The sequence below is a fragment of the Cheilinus undulatus genome, linkage group 8 (genome assembly GCF_018320785.1).
Source record: "Cheilinus undulatus linkage group 8, ASM1832078v1, whole genome shotgun sequence".
NCBI lineage: Eukaryota > Metazoa > Chordata > Actinopteri > Labriformes > Labridae > Cheilinus > Cheilinus undulatus.
The window spans coordinates 22,272,415-22,284,984 of NC_054872.1; the positions used below are offsets into that span (position 1 = coordinate 22,272,415).

At 38.3% G+C, this 12,570-nt stretch overlaps 1 protein-coding gene across 2 annotated transcripts in view; it reads right to left on the reverse strand.

The window, feature by feature from the left end:
* Positions 1-1,726: 1,726 nt before the first annotated feature.
* Positions 1,727-12,570, reverse strand: part of LOC121512976 (MDM2 binding protein) — a 53,917-nt gene continuing 43,073 nt past the window's right edge. For both annotated transcript variants that reach the window (XM_041792420.1, XM_041792418.1), the window contains 9 exons: positions 12,243-12,336; positions 11,988-12,146; positions 11,426-11,521; positions 10,968-11,231; positions 10,651-10,814; positions 9,608-9,720; positions 4,825-4,938; positions 2,314-2,379; positions 1,727-2,228 (listed from right to left, as the gene is read on the reverse strand). In XM_041792420.1, coding sequence (XP_041648354.1) covers positions 2,190-2,228; positions 2,314-2,379; positions 4,825-4,938; positions 9,608-9,720; positions 10,651-10,814; positions 10,968-11,231; positions 11,426-11,521; positions 11,988-12,146; positions 12,243-12,336 — 1,109 coding nt within the window. In that variant the 3' untranslated portion in view covers positions 1,727-2,189. The remainder of the gene's footprint in view (positions 2,229-2,313; positions 2,380-4,824; positions 4,939-9,607; positions 9,721-10,650; positions 10,815-10,967; positions 11,232-11,425; positions 11,522-11,987; positions 12,147-12,242; positions 12,337-12,570) is intronic.

Genomic DNA, 12,570 nt, shown 5'->3' on the forward strand with positions numbered 1-12,570 from the left:
CCCAAACACCCTAGTTTATTTTGTAAGCTTACATTGTTTTACTTTGTACACTGAAACAAAATTATTTCACAATTAAAAAAATATCATCCCCCTGATGCTAATAGTTAGTTGTGTCTCCTTTCGCTGAATAACAGCCTGTAGTCATTTGTTGCCATTTTCTACAAGCTGATAGCTCATCTCCTGAGAAATCACAGTCCATTCTACTTTGGACAATCTCTCAGGCTCCTCCAGATTTGATGGTCTTCTGGCATGGACCTTGATCTTCACCCCACAGACTTTCAATGGAATTTAAATCAGGTCTTTGTCCAGGTCACTCAATAACGCTCACTTTGGTCTCCTGAAGGTAGTCCTTAACCAGAAAACATGTTTTGGATCGTTGTCAGGTTGGAAGACAAAGTGACAACCCAGACCCAGTCTTGTTGCTGACTGCTTGAGGTTTTCTTTCAAATCTTCACATAGCCTTCTGTCTTCATGATTCCTTCCACCTTTATGAGATTCCAGATGCAAAAGCACGCGGACAGCATAATACTCCCACTACCATGTTTCACTGTAAGACGGAGTTCATTGGGTTATACACCTCTCCCGCCTTCTCCAAATGTAAGCAACATTGCATGGCCACAAAGCTCTAGTTTGGTCTCATTTGACTTGGCTTAGGTTAGGTTAGGTCTTTTCTTTCCAGATTCTTTGAAATCTTTCTCTTCCTACTTCTGCCAGGAATGTTCTAGACTGTGTGGCTCTCATTGAATTTCTTGATTATACTTCTCACTCCAGTTCTTGTCAAAAAAAAAAGGTCAGCTCTAAAGAGGGGCTAATAATTTTGACCTTGGTAGTTTTTGTGAAATAATTTTGTTTCTCTGTGCAAAGTAAAATAATGTGAGCAAATTTAGTCAGAGTGCAGCTGTAGTGAAGAGGACAACAAGGAAGAAGTCACATTAATGTGGAGAAGGTAAATATAATCCCATTGTTGTCGAAGGGAAATTTCTCAGATTTCTCTAAAACTCTACTGCTTCTCTAAAACTCTTCTTTGTACAACATATAGAAACACTGACGTCAATGACTGACTGACTGCAGTGTCTTAATATGGAGTGTTCCCTTCAAGAAAAAAAATGATTAAACAATATAAAAATAAAAGGCACTATATAAAACAGAGAATTATAATCCCCATTAATTACCAAAATGTGAGCAAACTATTTCTGTTTTTACAACAATCATCTAAATATTTGACAAGTCAGAAATTTGCTCCACACAAATAAAAGTGTGTTTGCATACTTATTCTGTTTATCAAGCCACTCTTTGCCAGGACAAAATAAAACCTCAACGGCTGTGAAGTTAAAGCTTCCTGTTTGTTTGTAAAAGTTTAACTTCACAAAAAAGTAGATCGTTTCATGTTGTCTTGGCAAGAGAGAGAAAGTTTTGTTTTGGCAGAAACCTGTGGCCAGCTCCTCCTGGCTGCGACGGTTGAATCTCATCAGTTTGTTCTGACGACAAACAACAAATGTGACTGTCAGTGATAATCAACGCTGCATAATGTGCTGCAGCGCTCACAGCTTTGTTTTCACTGTGTGAATAACCGCTACCATCCAGACTGGGCTGTTCGCTGTCTGATATGATAATGTTACACATATTTCTTACAGATAGCACACACTGCTCACATTCCCTCATATGTTTTTACACACTAACACACATTGTGCAGCGGCTATAATCAGGAAGTTACATGCTGCAAAAATAAGCACAAAAAACACTTTATTGTGTTACAACCAAGAAAATGTGAAACACAGAGATAAAATATGTACAATCATAAAGACATAAATGTATTCTTGTACTAATAACAAACTCAAAAAACAGTACAGAAAGGAAATAAGACCACTTTTGAAGGAAGTACAACCCCTCTGTGACTGCAGCCAGAGCACAGTGTGTGAAGTTCTCGGGCAGTGGGAGTCCATCACAGTAATTGGCATAAACACATACAATAAACACAGAATGTCAGAAAAAAATGGCATGATAGCCAAGAAACAACAAAAAAATTAAATTAAGATTACATTCATTAAAACAGTCTTGTATAACAACTTTAAAAAAGCAAACACCCTTAAAAGTGGAAATGATACACAAATGTTTTGAAAGAGATCATTTTATAAATAAAATAAACCGAAACTAAAAGATTAAAAAATCCACCCATTCTTAAAATGTCTCTACTTCTTCGAGGTCTTCTCCAACACCCAGTCAATGACCTGCAAAGGCAGAAAATAACTTTAAGTTGGCTCAGGTATAGAAGCCCTAAAACAAAGAAGAGAAACTGGTGTTTAGTGGTGTTACCTGTTTAACGTTGCTGCTGGCGGCTTTCTTCATCTCGTCGTAGAGACCACGTGACGTCTTCAGATCCTGGAAACAAGCAGTAGAGTAGGAAGATCACACTTGCTGGCAGTAAAATAACTTAATGTGAATATGTGAGTTCACAGCTGAACACAATTGAACAAAATTTAATAATGCAGTTACTCAACCAGTTTAGGAAGTGACAGTGTAGTGGTGGGCAGTGAACCCGTATCAGTACTCCTGTTTTTGCCATGCACTTGACACACCAGATTGTTTCACATATCCATTACATGGAATATATTTCACATTCATCTGAGCCGATAGTCAGTGTTTGGGAAGGGAAAAACCAATTAAAACAATCTCGGAATGATTGGATGAACGTTCTGTCTGTCACATCTATTTAAGGCCAACCAGAGCAACAAAACATGACGTAGAACGCATTCACAGCCCCGGGAATATAAACTACACAACATAATCCAATAGGCAGCCATTAAATATCAAACCATTGCTGTATTAGTATGAATTTCTCAAGGCGTAGCGATGCAGAGCTTTGTTTGGGTGCTGTACTAGAAATGTACTGTAAAAAACCTGTAGAGATAGTAAACTGTATAGGTTTATTTGTGCTGCATGATTACCCACATAATTATCCTTCTTGAGATATGAGCATTTGCATTGAACACATCATAAAAGTCAGAATCTACAGTTTGTGAATAAGGAATGCTTTCAAGACCAGTAATAGTAACAAAATAATAAGAAAGGACATTCCTCTAAATACCATCAAAACTTTCTACTAGCTCCTGAAACAAAAGAAATTGAGACAAAGGACAGATTGTCCACTTACAAGTTATCTAGATTGGTGTTAATCTGTTGGATACAGATTTTATCCATAAAATCAAAAAGATTAAGAGCACAGAGAATTTTTGCTCATTCCAATCAGAGTTAGAAAGCTACTTTAGATGGTTGTGTGATGGCATCAGAGTGCGATTAATCAGCATACATTTTTTAATCACCTTATACACCCCGTGATTAATCAATCAAAACTAATCGATGGTGTTGACAGCACTTATAGAAATGTATCTGCGACTCTCTTTACTGTGTTATGTATGCTTTTTCTTATTCTGCTGTCTTTTGTTGTTTTGCTGCAGGGCATACTGGAAAAGATACCTCAGATTCAGTGGGATCTCCCTGCTAAACTAAAGGATAAATAAATAAGAATAAACAGAAAAATCAAATTGCTCTGATACATTAAGTTAACACAAGCTATCATCTACCTTAGATTAATTGGTACCAATTTAGTGGACAAAACCCCCAGCCCCAAAACAAATCAAAACCAAAAAACAACAAACAAAATAATACCCACAGGTACTGTTAAAGCTAGGGCTGTAAAGATAAATCATATTAATAAAATTAAATCAATTACATTTGATCCCCAATTAGTCCACATTTTTTAAAAAAATAGCAATCACTCTCATGCATACTGTCCTGTTCAGCACACTTTGGTTAAGCCAGTCCAGCATTTCCTGCTGCCCCAGTGATGCAAAATAAGTCCACCACTGCTCCTTGATGTCTCATTTCACGTTAAAAACTCACAGACAGCTCAGTGGACAAGCCAAAAGTCATAAATACCTTGTGATATCAAACATTTACCTTTTTACTATCCCTTATTTCTGTTTTTAATCCATAACAAATTCCTTTTTCTGAGGTTAAATTCATTTTATAATCTACTTATAAAAGCAGGTCTATATCCAGTTGAATTTTATCAATCAGGTCTAAAAAGTATGTGATTAACTGATTAAAAATTTCCATCTTTTGACAGCCAGAGTTTGACAAGAAGAGTCACACCTAGAAGATAAACTTCAGGATTTACTGCTGATATGGAATATACCATTTTTGTTGGTTTTATTGCACTTCATACTGTTATGGTGCTAAAGCACAAGTTCAAAAAAAGCGCATTTTACTCATATTGTGCAGGCCACAGGTTTATTATACAGAATATATAATTATCCAGACACTCCACAGAATACTTAACTGGTCCCTCACTGTTTAGTTCCAGAAAATAGGCCTCTCTGTAAGACTATTTACCTGTTGAAATTTACTACATTTTGCAAACATCTTTAACAAAAAAATGAAGGCAGGCTTCTAACTGATTAACAGCCTTTTTTGTATTTATTCTACTTTCCCCCAGTAAAGGATTTTAATTTGTCTCCCATAACTGCTGGCATGCGAGGCAGTTTTCCCTGATTGTTTATTTCCAATCAGACAGAAACACCTGATCGCAGTTTGTAGTAAGGCACAAATAAATTAAAATAAGGGCATTGCCAAAAACAACAAAAAAGAAAACTATGTCTTCAAAGTGTTTCTATGATCGTGCTCATTTGTTTTGAGGACCTGTAGCAGTACCTAACATATGGTCAGAGCTGGAGAACAAGTCATCAATGTAAAGAAGAACGCAAATGAAGAAACTTTCAAAGAGAGGACACTCTCCATGTGTGGGTAGTTAAAAAAAGGACCAACCTTGAGATAGAATTTGGAGATATCAAACAGTCTTTTGCTGCAGGCCTCAAAGCACTCGTGCTCGCCGGTGATCCCGTGGTGTTTGAGGGTTTTAGCTACAACCTCCAGAAGCATCTGAGGGATGGCAAATGCAGACACACAAATATAATTTCAAAGCAGAACAAATGTGAGAAAACATGGAATCTAGTGTGTTTATTCCCATAGTGCCTGACACTAACCTGGTTCAGAGAAACTAATCTTAGCACAGCTCCATTTTAAAAGGAAAGGATGTGGAAATGTCTTGACTTTGGGAGACGTCCTTGCCCAGATTGCCTTCACATTCACAGTGTGAGCTCGCAAATATACAAATATTTTACTGCAAGCATTGAGTGGGAAAACGTGCTCCTGAAATGAACAGATCTGCCTTTAATCTTGTCACTGTGACTGTTCAGAGGAAACATCATAAATTATTGTGAGGAATCAGCAGTGCCATTCAGTCTCACGAGGAGCAGAAAGGCAGCGTTTAATCTCTGTCCTGAATAAACGGCTATCATTATTTCTGAGCAGGACCAACTGTTCTTTCCTATACTGGATGATAACATGTTTGCATAGAAATTACAAATCAGAATAAGTCAAGGTCAAAGCACAGATTGTATGTAGGATGTTGGTGCGTGTCATGCATCAGTCCACATATGGTTTGTTTCTGGTCTGACACAAAATTACATAAAACCATCATAAGTGACAACGTCTGTACATGTGTTGAGGCAGCCAACAGATGATATGATTAAACACAGTGGTTCTTCCACAGCAACGCAGCCTACACATTCACTTTAATGGCATGCTTAGCATAAAACATTTACATCTGCAGCTGCTACTCTCATCTGTATAAGAATGTGTACTGATCAGTCACAACACCATGAGCACCAGTCTGATGTTGGGTAGATGCCCTTATGGGCAGGTCAGGGCCAAAACAAGACCTGGACTCTACTGGAGCTTTTCCATTACATGGTGCGGCAGCCCAGCACGGCAGGGGATTTGCTTTTCCATCACAACCAGCATTTTGATACCTCCTCAATCCACAGTCTGATCTCTAGACCGTCTGATCTGATTGACTTTACATTATTGTAAAGCAAAAATCAAACTGGAGACAGACAGTGACACATGTCGCTCTTTTCCAATTCTCTCTCTCCCTCTCTCTTTCCGTGATTAATAAACCAACAATAATTCACACTTATCATCAAAAAGAGATAATTTTTCTACACAGAAGTTAAAGAACAGTCTTCTGATGATTGATTTATGGGCTGTGCCCAACTATTGGACCGTAGTATGAGGATATACAGTACATCTGGAGTTTTGGTCTTGTGCCATAAATGTTTCAGTCACACAGTGAATGCTGGCATCAGACCACCGCTGTAGGAGTTGTAGTAGGGCTAGGCGATTATGACCCAAAAAATCAAAGTCTCGATTAATCGAATCTTTTTCCTCGATAACGATTAATGAACAATTATTCCACATCTAACTTGGCTGGTGTTGTAAATATTTGTACAATTTGGAAAATTTTTGAAATCTTGTATATTTTACAGTTTAATGCTTCAATCGTGTGAGGAATCTGTTTGGATGTCTCTGACATCTGATGGAATTTTGGGGAATTAATTTGTAAACTTTTGGGAATCTTAATAGTCAATTTAAAGGTAATTTGCTGAAAAAGTTTCAGGAATTTACATGGAATTTTTTGGGAACTTTTATTGTTTTTTTTAAGGTTTTATGATAAAGTTTTACCGACACATTTGGGAAATATTTCAAGAAACTTTTGGGTACTTGTTATGGGAGACATTAAACATATGTTAAGTATTTTCAGATACATTTCAGGAAATTTCTTTGAAATTAGTTGGAATTTGAGTGGATTATGGAAAAGAAAATTTCCAAGAAAGGTCTGTACAAAGTAAAAGGTGGATGTTTCAATGTATTAGGTCCTACTTCTCCAAAATAAGTAGCAGAAACTAAAAATGCATTCCAAACAAAAGCTCAGGTCTCAGTAAGTTAATGTAAAATGTGTTTCAAAGATCCATTTCAAGTATCTTTTTTAGAAATATATTTTTGGGGTATTTTATGCCTTTAATTATAGGAGAGGGCAGTGGATGGAATCAGAAATGTGAATGACACAGGGGAGAGAGACATGCAGGGAAAGGGTTCAGTCTCATGTCAAATTTCAGGTGCCCCCCTGTCCCTTGAAATGCAGGTACAAGGATAGTAGGGAAATCTTACATCATCACTAAAGCCTCTTCCCCCTCTTTTTGTCTTATAGCTTTTTTTTCCTCAGTAACTGATGCCATTTAAAATGTAGTGCCGTATAGTATTTACCCTGAAGTACACTTAGGTAAAAGAGTAAATATAATTAGTTACTTTCTATCCCTGTGGATCAGACTTGGTTGTCCAGCAAATCCCACAGATGGGGGATTTAGAGCCGAAGTCACAACCTAAAACTTGATGTGTTTTATCTTCCATTGTTCTGTGGTCCAGTTTTGATTTACACATGCACACTGTTGGTGTTTTCAGCAGTGGGCAGAAGTCATCCCAACTGTTCTGTGATTATGCACTTCCATACACAACAAACTCTGATGCACTGGGTGTCTATCAGCTTTATCACAACCAGCATTAACTTTTTCTGCGGTCTGAGCTAAAAGTAAAGCAGCAGTTCTTATGTTGGATTAAACCACACAGGCTAGCGTTCACGCATCAGTGAGCCTTGACAGCGCTCGACCCTGGCGCTGGTTCACTGGTTTTCCTTCCTTGAACTATCTCTGGTTGGTACTGGCCACTGCTGACTGTGAACAAGAGCAGCAAGGTTGGAGATACTCTGACCCAGTCGTCTAGCCATAACAGTTTGGTCCTCATCAAAGTCCCTCACATCTTTACCCTCTCTCCCATTTTTCCTGCTTCAGACACATCAACTTCAAGGACAAAATGTTCACTTGCTGCCTGAAAAATCGACTTGCTGTGATGTGCCATTGAATAGAGATGATAAGTGTTTCTCACTTCACCTGTCAGAGGTCCTAATGTTAAGGCTGATCACTAAATGTCTGTCTGCCACTGTGTCATTTTTTAAAAGTTTGTAGCAAATGAGTGAATAAAAAAAAAATTCTGACTTGAAAATGTATAAAAGAATTTCTCACAATTCCTGTTATCCTATTTTAACTTGTTACTTAACAGGTAAATTCTTCAACATCTTCAGATGTGACTAATTTCTCTAACAAAAGAAACTGCTTGTTCAAGCGTATAACGTCATGACTTTCTAAAAGTTGGACAGAAAAGAAAAAGGTTTTATGTGCCACTTCACAAAGAGGTATTCTGTCAGCCTGATTTTATGTGATGATGAAACACTGAAATATACTTAGGCCTTGGTTTCATTTAGATTTGATTATTTTCTTTTAAGCCCATCAAACAGGGAGGGTTCACACATCAAATGCTCATCTGTTGGCTTAGCGATGAGTAAAAAGGTGACACTTGAAGCTGAAGGTGTATTTCATAGTTTCCTAACAATTTTGATTACCTAAAGATTGTGAAGGTTAAAATGTATCTAACATTATATATAATTAATTATGATTAACATTTGTAAGGTAGAATTCACAGTTTTTGTATTAGTATTTGAAGAATGATAGATGGCTGTTGTTGAGCTATCTTTTAGGGTTGTTATCTTGGGTAAGATATACTATATGGTCAAAAGTATTTGGCCACACCAGTTAATTATTGAATTCAGGCATTTTAATCAGACCGGTTGCCACAGGCCTTGTCCACACGGAGATGAAAATGATATATTGCAGTTTCGTTTTGAAAACGTTTTCCATAAAGACGGGATGGTTTCAGGAAATATCTGCATAAGCACAGAACCACTGAAATGACCGAAAACGCTGTAGTGTGTATGCCAAGCCTGTATGTGGCGCTGTATTGCTGCTATGGAAATGGACCAAACGAGAGAAGAAGGTCACAGAAAACGGACAAACTTTCTCCTAGTTGTCCTTCTGGTTGTTCTCTGCGTTGGATTTAAGAATATATGATGTATGCATTTTGTGGTGGTGAAAAGGAGCATCAGATTCTGTTGTAAAAGCCATAACAAGCTCAGTGGCATGAACACAACCCTGTAATCAGCCATTGCTGTTTTGGTCAGACCCGCGCAGGCATCGTAAATGAGCTACGTTATGTGTGACGTAATCGTCTCAAGAAAGATGCAGTTGGCCGTTCACACGGAGACAAAACGGTAGTCGTTTACAGATTTGTGCACTCTGGGACTCGTTTTCAAAAAGTATTGTTTACAGTCGCCCAAAACGCCGTTTCTGTGTGGATGAAACACCGATCTGACAAAAAAAACTTTTGCATATACTCCTGAATTCATCTCCATGTGGACGGGGCCACAGGAGTATAAAATCGAAAACACCAAGCCATCCATTTGTAAACATTTGTGATACAAAATGGGTCGTTCTGAAGAGCTCAGTGACTTCAAGTGTGATATTATGATGGATGCCACCTTTGCAATAAGACGCTTCTTCCTTGCTGGATATTCCAGTCAATTGTGGTGATATCATTAGAAAGTGGAAGCATTTAGGAAAAAGCAGCAACTGAGCCATGAAGCGAAAGACAGTGCTAAATCACAGAGCAGGGTCAATGACTACTGAGGTGAATGGTGGGTAAAAGTCGCCAGGTCTTTGCTGGTTGCATAGTTAAAGAGTTCTGAACTTCCACTGGCATTGATGTAAGCACAAAAACTGACACACACAAGAGACACACACAAACAAACACCAACACTCACCCTGTTGTGTTTCTGGGAGCGCGACTCTTTGGAGGCTTTGTCTTCTGTTTGTCCAGACTGTGTTTTCTGTTGCTGAGCTTTAGGTTTGTCAGCAGAAGAAATTGTAACCAAACCTGAAAAGTAAGACAGGAGGAGCAGATCAAGCTTAAACATCAGCACAGTAAAAACTGTAATATATTCCTAGTTTACTTGAAGAGGGCATGAGAGAGAACAAGCCAATGAAACTACTGAAACTTAATATTCTCCTGTAAAGAGTTAATAAAGTCTCGATAAAGCTCTTAACAATAACAATGGCAAAAAATTCCATCAACCTCCAGAAAAGTCAAACCTATTTAGGTGAACTTTTGAAATGAGATGAGATTATTTGTTAGTCCTCTCTGATCTGAAGGATTTGTTGCTGATAATGGATAGCTTGATGCATTAGCTCAATATAATAACCACAGTTCAGTTAAACCTGTAAAACTGGCCTCCAATATACATCATAAAAACATTTTTTTTTTTTTTTTAAGATTTATTTTTGGCCTTTTTTGCCTTTATTAGATAGGACAGTGGATAGAGTCGGAAACAGGGAGGAGAGCGGGGAGAGACATGCAGGAAATAGTGCCATGGGCCGGATTCAAACCCGGGTCGCCTGTGTATATGGCGTGTGCCTTAACCACTCGACTACCGGCGCGCCTCATAAAAACATTTAATCTTATAAATTATTCTTTAAATTTATTGTAAGACTAGTCAATGGATACATTTTTAGGTTAAATTTTTCAAATCAGCTGTTTTTTAGCACTTCTGTGGACATAAAATGAGGCCATGTTTAATTCATAGACATAGACAAGGTTCATTTAAAAACACCAGACTGGAAAAATGTGCAAATTTGTCCCCTAAGTTTAAGCAGATCTGGTTCTTAATAGCAACAGACGAAGAGTATCTTTTCTGAGATAAGGATTTCACAAAAATTTTGTGGAAGATGATGTACCTTCTGAAAAGAAGAGACACTAATCTGTTCCAACTTTGACTTCACTATGCTTTTTTTTTTTTTTTTTTTTTACCTAAGGATGCTCGTCTTGTCGCTGAGGAAGAAGAGGGGCTCATAGTTGAGGACGTGGACTGGGATCTGCTTGGCTGTTGCCGTAAAGACCTAACAGCAGGATGTGTCCCACTGCTGCCGCTGCTCTGAGAACAGAGGGAGTCACTGCTCTCTGACTTCACCAGCCTGGACCATTCACAAAAACACACAGAATAGATGATATTTCAGTTTCTACCACCAGAAATTGAGGCAGCTTTCCACTCATCAGTGAATCCATCTATTCATCATTCACCTTCACACCGCTGTTTAAAGCAACATTAGCATATTACTGTGTGTTACCTCTTGCGAGGATAACCTCCGATAACATCTGTGTCCCACGACCTGCGTTTTAGTCGAGCTACATCAGCGTTCTGCAGCGTTTCTCCATCTGGCACGCTTCCTGGTTCTGACATCACAGCAGGGGAGGGGGCGGGGCTCAAGGCAAAAGGGAGGGCACAGGGTTCTTTGGTGCAGGTGGTTTGGGTCTCGTATCGAATCAGACGAGACTGGAGTTTCACAAAGGCCTGATCCCGGTCCAAGGATCGCTGGTTATCCAGGCAGAACCTAGTTTAAAAAAGATGAGAGACTTTTAATTGTTGCAATGACAGAACAAAAAATAATCGAGACAGAAATATAAAGAAGAACAAGACTGATCCTGAAAGCTCCTATACTGATCATTATACATTTTTTTGTCTCCATTACAGTAGAACACCAGTTACCATGGCTGAATACTGTCTGTATTGTGTGTATAAACTTACTCTATGCCGTGATAATGTGAGGCTGAGGCTTTGTTAAAGGGCATCTGACTGATTCTTCCAGGAGAAAGGTCTGGTGACAGCTGAAACATATTATTCCTGAAGGAAAGGGAAAAAAGATTCCAGTTGGGTGTCAGAGAAAACAGAAGGAGGATGAGGAATAAACAATAAGTCAAAGAAAATCATTTCAACTGTCTTTTAATGAACCACAAATACAAATTACACTCATTAAAACCACAGTCTGGCCTCACAGGATTATTAGACCTAATTAATGACTTCTCTGCCCATCAATGTTTTGTCAAATTAACTCTATAATTTTTCTTGAAAGCCCTTCAGCTAACTGTGGCACACACTTATTATCATAATCAAATCCTAATTATGGCCTTATTAACTGTTGATTTATCAGAATGATCCTGAAGCATCACAGATGTTTGAAAGTCAGTCGCTGTGGGTCACTTCTGTGTGAGTTTTGTTGTTTCACCCTTGTGTCTGACAGTCATGCTGTTAATCCTGCTGATTTGACCTCTAAATGCTTTTTAGCTACATCACAGTAAAGATTACTTACCCTCTATTGATAGGCAGAGGCTGGAGCTCTCCAGTGGGCAGGCCATCATATGTAAAGTGTTTCAAAAGTTCTCTGGCATCTAGTAAAGTCGAGGAGGACTTTTGTCCATCTTTAGGACCCAGGAGACTGTCACTTGAGCCTGGACCCAGCAGACCAAGTCTAAAACATAAACAACAAAAACAAAAAAAATGACTATGAATCCAGTATGGTATAAAAGAAATATAGAGTTGTAGCATGCCTTGATAAACTTGTTACCTCCTCTTCTGTCGTCTCCTCTGCAGGTTCTCTATGTTGTGGAGGACACTCCTCTCAGGCCAGTCAGCCTGCAGGTGAGAAACTCTCTGAAAACCTAAAATAGCAATACAACAATGGCTTACTAGCTGGTCTGAATAGTTATGCACATCAGAGGCGCAAACACTACATTTATTCGATGCTCAGCTCAAAACCTACCTTTATCCCTAGCTTTTGTTTCTACTTAAAAATATTTCTAATTTGAGCCAAATTCTATTTTTCTGTGTATGTATACTCTTTTCATTGCTACTAGGTCTGTCTGTTGTATTTTCTGCTGTTTTATTTTGTCTCC